General features: G+C 40.7%; 1 protein-coding gene across 2 annotated transcripts in view; it reads left to right on the plus strand.

The window, feature by feature from the left end:
• The first annotated feature begins 3,836 nt into the window (after positions 1-3,836).
• POLR3A (RNA polymerase III subunit A) overlaps positions 3,837-14,066 on the plus strand; it is a 59,512-nt gene continuing 49,282 nt past the window's right edge. For both annotated transcript variants that reach the window (XM_063434197.1, XM_063434198.1), the window contains exons 1-7: positions 3,837-3,990; positions 7,151-7,286; positions 8,435-8,572; positions 9,103-9,274; positions 9,462-9,616; positions 10,005-10,244; positions 13,894-14,056. In XM_063434197.1, the coding sequence (XP_063290267.1) occupies positions 3,950-3,990; positions 7,151-7,286; positions 8,435-8,572; positions 9,103-9,274; positions 9,462-9,616; positions 10,005-10,244; positions 13,894-14,056 (1,045 nt within the window). In that variant the 5' untranslated portion in view covers positions 3,837-3,949. The remainder of the gene's footprint in view (positions 3,991-7,150; positions 7,287-8,434; positions 8,573-9,102; positions 9,275-9,461; positions 9,617-10,004; positions 10,245-13,893; positions 14,057-14,066) is intronic.

Consider the following 14,066-nt stretch of genomic DNA (forward strand, 5'->3'; position numbering starts at 1 on the left):
CAATAAAGAATCTCTTCCTTCCTGAAGAAACCTGTGTCCATCTCTCTGTGCTTGGCTTCCGTCAGTTTCTCCGGTATCAGTATATCCCCGCGTGCAGGCATGGGTGAAGGCGGTTGGTAGGCCTGTGCTCGGGGTTGCGTGTAGTACGCACATGGTCTCCGCCATCTTGTGTGCGGGCCACAGGCCACACGACAGCGGTGTCTCAGAGAGCTGTGGAGTCTGGCATGGCTTTGTTTGGACCGGGATCACCCCCCCGGTCCAGTGGGGGGGAAGCAGGACCGGGTCCGCAGGTTCTTCACGCGTGTTGGGCTCCGTCGGGCGGGATAGCGTTGCGGCGGCCGTCCGCTTCACTCACCGCCAGTATAGGTCCCGTCTGGTGCAGCGGGCCCCATCCTCCGAGGGACTAAAACTGCGAGAGCAAGCCTCTCCTCGGCTCGGGCAGCCCGGGTACATCGAGGGTCGCAGGGAATTGCCGGAATTTCTCACCAAAAGTGCGATTTGTAGGCTATTTGTGGCCCTGTTTGCAGGAGCTGAGCTGTCCTGCGACCGCTCAGCTCGGCGGCCCGGCCCCGCCCCCCACGAACGGCACTTTTATGGACTATATTATTGTTGTAATATGTTTTACTGTTTTAAAACACTAATATTTGTGTTTAGTGAAGTCTCCCGAGAATAACAGTACCCCCCATGTACAGGTTTCATGGTGTTTTGGAAAGTTAGAGAGTCACATATAAGGCTTGCATTTCATTTTTTTGACATTGAAATTTGCCAGATTGGTTATGTTGCCTTTGAGAGCGTATGGTAGCCCAGGAATGAGAATTACCCCCATGATGGCATACCATTTGCAAAAGTAGACAACCCAAGGTATTGCAAGTGGGGTATGTCCAGTCTTTCTTAGTAGCCACTTAGTCACAAACACTGGCCAAATATTCGTTTTTTGCTTTTTTAACACAAAAACAAATATGAACGCTAACTTTGGCCAGTGTTTGTGACTAAGTGGCTACTAAAAAAGACTAAACATACCCCACTTTCAATACCTTTGGTTGTCTACTTTTTCAAATGGTATGCCATTATGGGGGTAATTCTCATTGCTGGGCTACCACACCGTCTCAAAGGTAACATTACCAATCTGGCAAATTTCTATTTGAAAATGGAACGTTCTATATTTGACCCTGTAACTTTCCAAAACACCATAAAACCTGTTAATGGGGGATACTGTTGTACTCGTGAGACATCGCTGATTACAAATATTTGCATTGTTGTGCAGTAAAACCTAACAGTATTATGACATTCACAGCTAAAATGTCAGACGGAAATACAAATTTAAAAAAAAAATCTTATTTTCTCACATTTTTTTTTTAATTTTATTCATAATGAATTATATATTATGTTCCATATATGAATAGTTAATGATAAATTAAAGCCCTGTTTCTCCTGAACAAAATGATATCTAATAAGTGTGGGTGCATATAATATGAAAGAGGGGAATTACGGGTGAACAGACATATAGCGCAAATTCCAGTTTTTGTTTACGTTTTGTTTTGATCAGAACTATTGACTCCGTCCTGAAGGGGTTAACCCGTTAACGCCGTTACGGCGTTCCATGCCGTCCCCATTATAATGGGCTTTAAAGCCGTTGCGGCGGCATGGAACGCCGTAACGGCTTTGAGCCCCAGGAGGTAAGTTATACTTACCTCCGCCGCGATCCTCTTCTGGGGGGCTGCCTGACAGCCCAGGCAGCCCGCCCACGGCAAATGAGGCCCCCGGGGGCCATGTGATCGCTCTCAAAGAGCGATCACATGGCCCTCTATAGCTGGCTGTGGATCTGCCTGCAGGGGGACTGTCTAAAATATCAGACAGTCCCCCTGCTGGTAAGAAAGTATAAAAAAAGAAATTAAACATGTTAAAAAATAAATTGAAAATATTTTTATATATATATAATATGTATATATATTATATATATAATATATATACATATTATATATATGTAACGTCATACAAAGTGTATTTTAATACTAATATAAGTATATATATTAGCATTAAAATACACTTAGAATGATGTTACATATATATAATATGTATATATATTATATATATAATAGATGTACATATATATATTATATATATATACGTATAATTAAAATAATAAATAAATAAAATAATAAAATAAATAAATAAAATATTGAAACAAAATTTAATATAAATTATATATTCATATGTAATTTCATTCTAACTGTATTTTGTTATTAATATATATATATCGGTAACAAAATACACTTAGAATGACATTCTATATATATCTATCTATATATAAAATACAAATAACCGCAAATATATATATATATATAGATAAATACATATAATTACATAAAAGATTACATTAGTATACACGTAGAATTTAAATACATATATATGTATATATATTAAAATTCTACATGTATATTTAAATAATCTTTTAACATAATTATGTGATTTGATTAATTAAAATTTGATTGACATGCCTGACAACACAGGGAGAAAGTGCAGAGAATTTAATTTGCAAGCACTATATTTGACCCTGTAATACTCCACGACACCATAAAACCTGTACATAGGGGGTACTGTTTTACTCGGGAGACTTCGCTGAACTCAAATATTAGTGTTTCAAACTGGTAAATTGTATTACAACGATGATATTTTAAGTAAAAGTGATGTTTTTTGCATTTTTTTACAAACAAACGGCACTTTTATGGACTATATTATTGTTGTAATATGTTTTACTGTTTTAAAACACTAATATTTGTGTTTAGTGAAGTCTCCCGAGAATAACAGTACCCCCCATGTACAGGTTTTATGGTGTTTTGGAAAGTTAGAGAGTCACATATAAGGCTTGCGTTTCATTTTTTTCACATTGAAATTTGCTAGATTGGTTATGTTGCCTTTGAGAGCGTATGGTAGCCCAGGAATGAGAATTACCCCCATGATGGCATACCATTTGCAAAAGTAGACAACCCGAGGTATTGCAAGTGGGGTATGTCCAGTCTTTCTTAGTAGCCACTTAGTCACAAACACTGGCCAAATATTCGTTTTTTGCTTTTTTCACACAAAAAAAAATATGAACGCTAACTTTGGCCAGTGTTTGTGACTAAGTGGCTACTAACAAAGACTAAACATACCCCACTTTCAATACCTTGGCTTGTCTACTTTTTCAAATGGTATGCCATTATGGGGGTAATTCTCATTCCTGGGCTACCACACCGTCTCAAAGGTAACATTACTAATCTGGCAAATTTCAATTTGAAAATGGAACGTTCTATATTTGACCCTGTAACTTTCCAAAACAACATAAAACCTGTTAATGGGGGGTACTGTTGTACTCGTGAGACATCGCTGATTACAAATATGTGCATTTTGTTGCAGTAAAACCTAACAGTATTATGACATTTACAGCTAAAATGTGAGGCGGAACTACACATTTTTAAAAAATAAATAAATTTCTCACAGTTTTTTTTATTTTATTCATAATAAATTATATTCCATATATGAATAGTTAATTGTAAATTAAAGCCCTGTTTCTCCTGAACAAAATGATATATAAGTGGTGTGGGTGCATATAATATGAAAGAGGGGAACTACGGGTGAACAGACATATAGCGCAAATTCCAGTTTTTGTTTACGTTTTGTTTTGATCAGAACGTGCACTATTGACTCCGTCCTGAAGGGGTTAATATAATCAAGTATTGTTGTTTATAACTCTGCCTTAAGGTGGCGCTGTGATCAGTAGAACTCTATGATTCTCAGCTCCTGCTTTCTACCACAAATTGCGTACTCACTGGTAGAGTTGAAAGGTGTCCCGGAAGTGACACATACAGCATGGCAAAATAAGTGCAGATCCTAAGGAAACTGTGAAGTTCACGTGTATCAGGATTGTTTGACTTTATTTTGTAATAGGTGTATAGTGGCAAGTAGCAATATGAAGGAACAATTCAGGGAGACGGATGTGGCCAAAAAGATGTGAGTGATTCCAAACCTAATGCAATTATTAAATAATAATAAACCAGGTGACAGCTTCATACACTGCATGCTATTATGCTGAAACACCACAGTCAATATTTAATAGTATTTGTTAATTGGGTCCCAGACTGACCGTATTTTATATGTGCATGGTATCTTCATGGAAAGATTAATATATAAATACAAATAAATAAATCAGTGATGTTCTTCAGGATCTGGACCATTAAATCCAAAATGCAAGTTGTATTTTTAGGTGCTTTTATAATGGTTTAATTGGTAAAAGCTCCTATGCCTTTACAAAATATGTTTTTTAAGGTACACATCACAATTCTTGGAAATGAAACTAATGTACCAAATAAAGTAATTATTATAGTTTATAAAGCAAAGATGTGTGATGAATGTGGCATGTTTGGAGTGGTGAATGATGAATACTGCAATATACTACTGACAAGTACATAGTGATTAATACACTGATGGTATTGAATGCAAATAACTATGGTAGACTCTAATCATAAAACACAAACAGTATGGCAAATTTACTTGAATTCAACTTGATTTAGTAGGTTGCTAATATTTGCAAGAATATATATATATATATATATATATATATATATATATATATATATATATATATATATTCTTGTTGATGGTTATGAAATTTGTCAAAAAAGAATAGAATGCAGTGCAATATCCAGATTGGCAATTGGTTGATTTGAAATAATTTGTCAGGTATCAGAGATTACATTGATGGAATGTTAAAGGGACACTATAGTCACCTGAACAACTTTAGCTTAATGAAGCAGTTTTGTGTGTATAGAACATGCCCCTGCAGCCTCACTGCTCAATCCTCTGCCATTTAGGAGTCAAAACCCTTTGTTTATTAACCCTAGTCACACCTCCCTGCATGTGACTTGCACAGCCTTCCATAAACACTTCCTGTAAAGAGAGCCCTATTTAGGCTTTCTTTTTTGCAATTTCTGTTTAATTAAGATTTTCTTATCCCCTGCTATGTTAATAGCTTGCTAGACCCTGCGATGTGATTAAAGTTCAATTTAGAGATTGAGATACAATTATTTAAGGTAAATTACATCTGTTTGAAAGTGAAACCAGTTTTTTTTCATGCAGGCTCTGTCAATCATAGTCAGGGGAGGTGTGGCTAGGGCTGCATAAACAGAAACAAAGTGATTTAACTCCTAAATGACAGTGGATTGAGCAGTGAAATTGCAGGGAAATGATATATACACTAAAACTGCTTTATTTAGCTAAAGTAATTTAGGTGACTATAGTGTTTCTTTAAAGTGTTACTCCGAGCATCATAATCATTCCAGCCCGCTGTTGTCGTTACGGTGCGAGGAGTACTCTGGCCCAGTTCCCTGTTAATGTGGCAAACTGTTTAGCAACAGTTTCCCCACTTATCTGGGGTGTGATGCTCCCTGGTGGTCCAGTGATGCACTTCTGAAGGGCTGCAGAAGCCTCAGGTAACTACTCTCAGCCAATTAGTGCAATAAATGTTGCATAGAATTGACATTAGCCTGCTGGGATTTCTTGTTTCAGGCTGGCTGATGACACTGCGGGAGGTGGAGTTACACTTTTACCAACGGATGGGTTAAGTTCCAAATGTGCAGCATTTCAAAGAGAAATATTGCTCATACAGACCCCAGTCACCATGCTTAACTCCAACCAAAATCCAGTGTCTTAAAGGGACACACTAAGCCAGGGCTGTCCAACCTGCGCCCCCCCCCCCCCCCCCCTGTTGTTGCTGAACTACAACTCCCATGATTCTTTCAATTAAAAAGATAGCCAGGGAATCATGGGAGTTGTAGTTCAGCAACATCTGGGGGGGGGGGGCGCAGGTTGGACAGCCCTGGCTTAGATCATGCCCCTGCAGTCTTAGCTCAATCCTCTGCCGCTTTAGGAGTTAAATAATTTTATTTATTCAGCCCTAGTCTCACCTCACATGCATGTGACTTACAGTTTGAAATGAAACCATTTTTTATGTTGACTGTGTGAATCACAGCCAGAGGACGTGTTGCATAAACAAAAGTAAATGTGTTTTAGCTCCTAAATGGCAGAGAAATTAGCAGTTAGACTGCAGGGTTATGATCTATGCATTGAAACTGCTTCATTAAGCTAAAGTTGTTTTTTTTTTTAGCTTAGTGTCCCTTTAAAAACAAATTACTTGTTTTGGTTACCTTGTTATCCTGATGTGTCCATCCCTACTTCCAACAAAGAAATAAACAAACCATAAACTTCCCTCTGTTCCAGTTCCAATGCCAAGTTCTCCACTCAGCCCAATCCTCCTCTGCTGATGTCACTCTCCCTAGCTGCCAGGAGAAGGATGTAGCCGGAGGAGGACATGGCATGCTATCCATGTTGATGACAGGCATCCATTATGCACAGAATTGATATTATCCAACCCTAAACTCTTGTTCTGGGCTGGCTAATAACACCCCAATGATACTGCTGGAGGTGGAGTTACACCTCTGACAGCAGAGGGATTTTAATTGGTATGTGTAGTGTTTAATTGCGAAAGGTTGCTACTACAGACTTTAGGCACAATGACAACTTCAAACCACTGAATTGGTCATGGAGTTTGGAGTAACCCTTCAAAAACCACTACTTTGTATTTGATTGACTACTGGTCCTAAATTCACACAATTTTACAGCTTTGCTCAGAATTTGGAGAACTGCTATCAGAGGCATGGGAATTAAAACAAACAAATATATCTCAAGTGGCCCTCTAAGCTTCTTTTTCTGACTAGACTAAGGCCTCTTCCTAGATCGTGGATGTTGTGTTCTCAACCACTGTCCCCTTAGTGTCTCTCAATCTGCTCCCATAATGTGATATGCATGCTTGTTGTGTGTAGTGTGTGTGCAATGTATATGTATTGCTTGCTGTATGAAGTGGTCATGGTGACTGGAGTCTGTATGTGCAGCATTTTGCTTTGGAATGTTCCACATATAGAAATTAACATCATAGCTGCTGGAGATGTAACTTTACCAACGGCAGTCACATTAGCCAGTCCCTGACTGACTGTCAGTTCCTTGTCAAATTGGCATCTGGATTGGGTTTCTACTACTTTCAAAATCTTCTGTAGATGTGATGATTGAAAAGCTTCTGTCATTAATTTGATTGTCTCTCCTGTTAATGGTACATCAGAAGCCACATCTGTTTCGGGGTGAAGTCTGCAGAGCAGATGCGACAACAGGCTCACATTCAGGTGGTGAGCAAGAGTTTGTACAGCCAAGACAATAACCATTCACCCCTTCCATTTGGCGTTCTAGATCACCGCATGGTAAGCCTTATTAAATTATGCTATAATAGATCATTATGTAGCAAATGTCTGAAAATATTGATTTCTAAAGAAAAAGATCTAACCTGTGTTTCGACTGACTTTGTTTAAATTTGGTTGGGCTTTATTTTATGTTTATGTAATGTTTTATTCAGCCACTAGATGGTGATCATTCTGTTTGTTGCTAAGCTCTTTTTTTATTCGTCTATACTATATTTTACACCTAATAGTGTATTTAAACCACAATTTGACAGAGATACACTAATACACATGAGAAAAGAGTTACTGCTTGTAATCTCAATATTTTTTTTTTTTTGTATTCCTATGAACCTGGTTTATAGCTGTAGTACGTAAACCTTTTGTATCCCAATAGTGGTATGAGGCCTGAGTATATTTTAGGACCATCGACCCCAGTAGCAGGCATTGTGCAACCAGAAATCCCTTAGGGCAGGCATATTTAACTCTGGCAACCCTGATTTAGCTGAACTACAACTCCCATGTTTCTCTCGCCATCTATGGCATTTGTAGGCCTTCAGTATCCCGGGTTTCAGGTTTTGACACGACTCAGATATACCATATTGATAATGAGAAGTATGCCAAGGGTCATGTTATTATGAAAACATAGTAGAGTTTGCCAAATGGATAACAGCTGTGTTGATGTGTTTTAAGATTTCAGGGAAGTGAAGATTTAAGTGTGTGGAGAATTATTAGAGAAAGAACTATAAGAATGGAATCTGAATTAAAATTAAATGTAGGATAAAGCTCTGTGCTTACTGACTTTTTTAAACACAAATAGCAGGTTTGTATACCTTTTAAAAGTTGACCAGCATTTTTAATGTGGAGATACGATTGAGAAACCTTATTGGATGTGTGTGTGTTTTCTGATCTGTGCATTAGTTCATTAGACAGATGTATTCCCCAAAAATAATTAGTTTACCAATGTATAATTTAGGTTCTATAATTTCCCACAAAAACACGATATGTTCCAATCTGCCTGGGATGAGTAGGAGTTAAACTCCTGAGCAGTAGGTTGGCACATTTTAATGCTCACCAATCCCAGACAGCACTGGGACATTTATATATACACCAGTGCTCAGTCATTGTATATATGTGAAAAACACGTGTTTTTGTATACCTTTTTTGGAATTCAGGGAACAAGTGAAAAGGACCGACCCTGTCTAACATGTGGGAAGAACCTGGCAGATTGCCTAGGGCACTATGGATATCTAGACCTTGAATTACCTTGCTTCCATGTTGGGTATTTCAAAGCTGTGATTGGCATATTACAGGTAAGTACATTCACTATTCTTGCATACGTAAAAGCGTATAGTGTCTGCAGTCCCTGGTGTCAGCCTTCCATTCAGCATTAACCCCTTAAGGACAGAGATAATTGTACATTTTAACTGTGAAAGTTATAATGCTGTACGCTTTTAGTGCGAAAAATACACGTTTGTATGCTGTGATGCCCCCGATGTACGGGTTTCATTGTGTTTTGGAAAGTTACAGGGTCAAATAAAGAGCTTGCCCATTTCAGTTTTTACACGTTAAAATTTGCCATATTAATTTGCTGGGCCTGCCTATATTGCCTTTGAGACCTTATGGCAGCCCAGGAATTAAAATTATACCCATCATGGCATACCATCTGCAAAAGTAGACAACCCAGGGTGTTTAAAATGGGGTATGTCCAGTCTTTTTTTAGGAGTTTGAATAGGCTATTTCCCAAGTACATAAATGCTTTAAGTGACTAGAATATTTATGGCATGTACCTATACTGATGGTGAATAGATTGCTCAGTTTTCATGTTACTATCTTCCCTTAGATGATATGCAAGACATGCTCTCATATCATGCTGACTGTAGAAGAGCGGAAACAGTTCCTTGACAACTTGAAGAGACCTGGTCTTACTTACCTTCAGAAAAGAGGTCTGAAGAAGAAAATTTCTGAAAAATGCCGTAAAAAAACAATTTGTCTATTCTGCGGGACTTTCAATGGTGAGAAACTATGTGGAAGTTATTTGTAATTTTATTTTCACAGAATAGTGTTTACCAGAGTTCGAAGAAACTATGGAAACAACAACACTAATTTGGTTAAATTTGCCTGTTGAGTTGTTTTTTTCTAATTCTACATTTGTAGGTCGGTTCTTGTTAATGTTAAAATTAATCTCTGGTCTCTTATCAGGTTCAGTGAAGAAGTGTGGCTTGCTAAAGATCATTCATGAGAAGTACAAGAGCACAAAAAAGGTGGTGGATTCAGTCGTTTCTCACTTTCTGCAGTCGTTTGAGACTGCCATAGAGCATAACAAAGAAGTGGAGCCTCTACTTGCACGGGCACAGGTGAGATTGTCTGTCTGTTTTCTTGCCACTCCAGTTACAAGGTCCCTTTAATTAGGCTGGCTAGAGAAAGAGGAGAGCACACAGCACTATCCAGCAATCAAAACTGATATTGTGCAACCTCTCACCCACTCCCTTGCCCGGATTCAAAACTTTTCTGGACCTCTATCGATCTAATTCCTGGATCTGAAAATCTTTATGTATTTTTCTAATTTCATATTTTTTTTCCATTTCATTAAATTAACAAAAATACAGACTGTGAAAATCAATTCAGTTGTTATTTTACTCTATTTATTTTTGCATGTGTTTTAAATAATGTATATAGGATTAAACTGGCAAATAATTTGTCACTTTAGATACTAACATCTGAAGCTTGTCTTGTTTCTTACAGGAGAACCTGAACCCACTCGTAGTGCTTAACATACTGAGACGTATTCCTGCTGAAGATGTTCCATTACTGCTCATGAATCCAGACGCAGCCAGGCCCTGTGACCTGATCCTGACTCGACTTCTGGTTCCCCCACTTTGCATTCGCCCATCTGTTGTGAGTGACCTCAAATCTGGCACCAATGAAGATGACCTCACCATGAAACTGACAGAGATCATATTTTTAAATGATGTAATTAAGAAGGTGAGTCATCCAGTGCAATTCTTGTTATTTTTACATAGACTTTTTAATGTATTTTTTTATATATATATTTTTATTTTAAAACATTTTTTTATGTATTATTTTTTCTGCATCAGCTAGTTGCTTTGTTTTGCATGAAATTGCTGCACACACTCCCCAATCCTGACCACCCAGTAAAATGTTTTAGCCATATTTGGTGTCCCTACATATGCTTATTTAATGATTTCTTTAAATCCCGAATTAAAGAAAATCCTTGGAAACCACCATGTAGAACATGCATCATCTTATTGAGTAATTTCTGATTCTAAAACATGTAACAATCTATATACCAAATATCTTCAAGATAGTACTTTCTAGACTCACTTTGCCTTGACTCAATATCTGAGTAACATCATTGATCTTATAATTATTTTTTTTTGTAAATATGTTTTTATTTAATATTTTTCAACACATAGTATTTCAACATGGACGCGCAGGTCCCCTTGTTTACTTGTTATCGCATATACACTGTAAGGTACAATCCTTTAGGTATGCGGTAGCGGGTCGCATTATGAGATGTATAACATGTGCATAATGTACTCGCAGGTCCGGTGGTACATAGGCGTATATAAGCAATACTCTTATGTCTGATGGGGTACCATGTTTACGTTGGGTTTTCGATCCCTAAGGTTCACTTCTGTACCTTTCTTTTCCCTTTTCCAGCACCCACCTCAGGACCGTTAAGTGTTAGTGAGACTTGCAGGTCTCCATTTGTTCAGGATCCCCTCTAGACACGCATGTACCCGGTGGTATCGTGCCTAGTGTCCTATGTGACGGTGGAATGAGGTGTTGCCTCCCCACAATGATTCTATCAGAATCTGCTTTGCACTACGTACAGTGTTGATGAAGATAACATAGGGAATGTCCTGCGATCCCATTTTAACTAATAAACTTTGTAACAGGCTAAACCAATGGGCTTCCGCCCCATTTGCTGTGGCGTTTAGGTTCCTGTCTGCCGACCGGGCCATCTCCCCAGTCAGGGGGAAGAACTGGGGACTTGCAGTAGAACTGGGGACTCCTGCGTGTTCGGGAGGGTACCCGCCTGTCCCCACACAGATAATGTGAATGCATGTGGCCATAAGCCATTTTAGGTATTGCAGGTGACTATTCCCTGACGAGTATAATGGTTTAACCTCAGCAATCTGGCTGGGCATGCGCTCTGCATCTTGTGCACGGCAGTATGCCCCCGCGGGGTCAGTTTCCGTCCCACGCCCCGGGCTTCAGGGCACACGCTCTGCTCAGGACCTTTCGGGGGGGGAGGAGATAAGAGGGCGGAGTGGGGTGCCGTACACAGGAAGCGGGTGTGGGTCGTCCAGTTAGTCTCCCTGTGTCTCCTGCTGACGGTTGACAGTCCCTCCCCCCCCCATGGTCAGATACGTGGTCCGAAACGCCTCTGTGCCCACTCGCACCAGCCAGGGCATCTATGTGTGTCTGTGCTCGGTCTTGGGCAGTGTACCAGAGCTCTGTAACTCGCAGCTCCTCCATTTTAGTAAACCAGAGGGAAAGTGTTGGGATTGTGTCCTTTTCCCAGTACAGGGGTACAGGGAGCGTTTGTATCGTGGTGTAGGGGTTGTCGTGTGGTGCAGGAGGTAGGGGGCTGGCTTAAAGGGTGGTGTGTTGTCTGTGAACAGGGCCACTATGGAGGCTATTTTTTCCCAGAACGGTACTATGAGTGGGCATTCCCACCATATGTGGAGGAAGGATCCCTCCCCTCCCCCGCACCTCCAGCAGAGACCATCCGTATCTATGTGCATTCTCTGTAGGCGTTCCGGTGTCTTGTGCCACTGGTTCTCGGTGAGTGTTTAACCTATGGCGGTTTCCATTTGGACATGAAGGGGGGTGCCCCTGTTGTCGTTGTAGCATTGAGTAGAGGTAGGAGATGCTGTGGGGCATAGGATCCGGGTCCTGGCACAGTTGTTCAAATGGATGTCAGGGCGTTGGGGTATGGCGGCAATGTAGTTCTTAATTTGGGTGTAAACAGTGATAAAGAACAAAAACAGGAGGGGGGTGCTATATATATAAAACCACAGTGATATACTTATATCTGTACATAGGTAATTCTGTCAAAGATCTGCCGGATCGATCTAAAAACAAATAATGTACATAGCATAATACTGTATAACAAAATGGTGAATAGATATGGTCTGGTATTGGGTCACTCACGATCTCCAAAGCCTATTGTAGCAGGCTTAGACTGTAACAGCTCTTCATAAGGTCATGCAGTTAGCAGGCTTAGACTGTAACAGCTCTTAATTTGGGTGTATCTAAAGCCCGTCATGAAGGTGTGATTGGATGTGCCCGTGAGTGTCTGTAGTGGCAGGATTTTCCCGTTAGTGGTTATGTCTCGGAGTCTGGGTATGTCTTGTGGGAGGACGCAGCGGAGGTTACTTGGTCTTATCCCCGGTTTGAAATCAGGGTTGTACGCCAGGGGTAGTAGTGGGGATGGGAAGGAGGAGAGACGTAGTTTTCTCGCTTGTGAGTGCCATGTGGAGTGAGTGGCTGTAACGAACGGTTGTTGGGAGACTAGCCGTCTGCCGATGGTGGGGTCAAGCCACAGGAGGGCTGAGAGGGGCCGGCCCGCATGATGGGCTTCGATGGCCTTCCAGGGTTTGCATATCCCCTCCTTTGCCCATTCCAGGGCCCGTTGCATGTGGCATGCTTGGTAATACAGGCTCGTACCGTGCTGTCCCTGGCTTCTCTGTGTGGGACGAATCCTACCTGATCAGGTGAGATCAAGTCTGGTATGTGCGGACCCAACCTCGCTGCTAGTATTTTGGCGAACAAGCGTAGGTCGCAATTAAGCAACGAGATGGGCCGGTAGCCAATGCACCATTCGGTATCTCCCCCCTCCTTTGGTAACAGGGTGATGTTGGCCGCCAATGTCTGCTGAGGGATTGCATTTCCCTCTGGTATGGAGTTGAAGGCCGAGATAAATTGGGGGGACAAGGTCGCCAAAAAGGCTTTGTAGTATTCGATCGGGAGGTAGTCAGGGCCTGGGCTTTTGCCCGTCTTTGAGGTTTTGATGGCAAGGGCCAGTTACCCCTCAGTCAGTGGTGCCTCCAGGGCTTCCGCTGCATCCGAGGAAAGTTTGGCTTTTGTGTATCTAGTAAGGTATGAACTTATGCAAGATGCCCTCGATTTCAGGTCAGCTCGGAGGGTGTGTGAGGGGAGTGCATATAGGTCTGTATAAAAGCATGTTATTGCTGTGGCTATTTGGTCTGGCATGTGGCATAGCTGGCCCGAGGTGTCGCCCATGCGCGCAATATATGTCATGGAGCATTTTTTGTTGATCATTCTAGCAAGTAACCTGCCACATTTGTCTCCCTCCGCGTGGAAAAGGGATTTGGTGCCCTAGTGTACGATTGTCGCAGGACCCGTGCTAATTCTTCGCGTGCTACCATGAGTTCCCCTAGGAGTGTGTCATCCAGTGTTTGTTTGTGTGCCTGTGTCAGGTTCACTGTCTTGGTGGTTAGTTCTCGGTTCGTGTGTTCCCTTGCCTTTTTCAGTGCTGTTCTCTGTCCATGTTTTACTTTTGTTAAATAAGACAGGAGAACCTTTAGTTACTTTCTGAAGTGCTTTTTTTTTTTTTTTTTTTGCATTTATCTCCTTGTAGCACAGGATGACGGGTGCCAAGACCCAAATGATTATGGAGGATTGGGATTTTCTGCAGCTGCAGTGTGCTTTGTACATCAACAGCGAACTCTCAGGAATCCCTATGAATATGGCTCCCAAGAAATGGACGCGTGGGTTTGTCCAGAGATTGAAGGGAAAGCAAGGTGAGCTATT

This window comes from Pelobates fuscus, chromosome 10 (assembly GCF_036172605.1).
Source record: "Pelobates fuscus isolate aPelFus1 chromosome 10, aPelFus1.pri, whole genome shotgun sequence".
Lineage (NCBI taxonomy): Eukaryota > Metazoa > Chordata > Amphibia > Anura > Pelobatidae > Pelobates > Pelobates fuscus.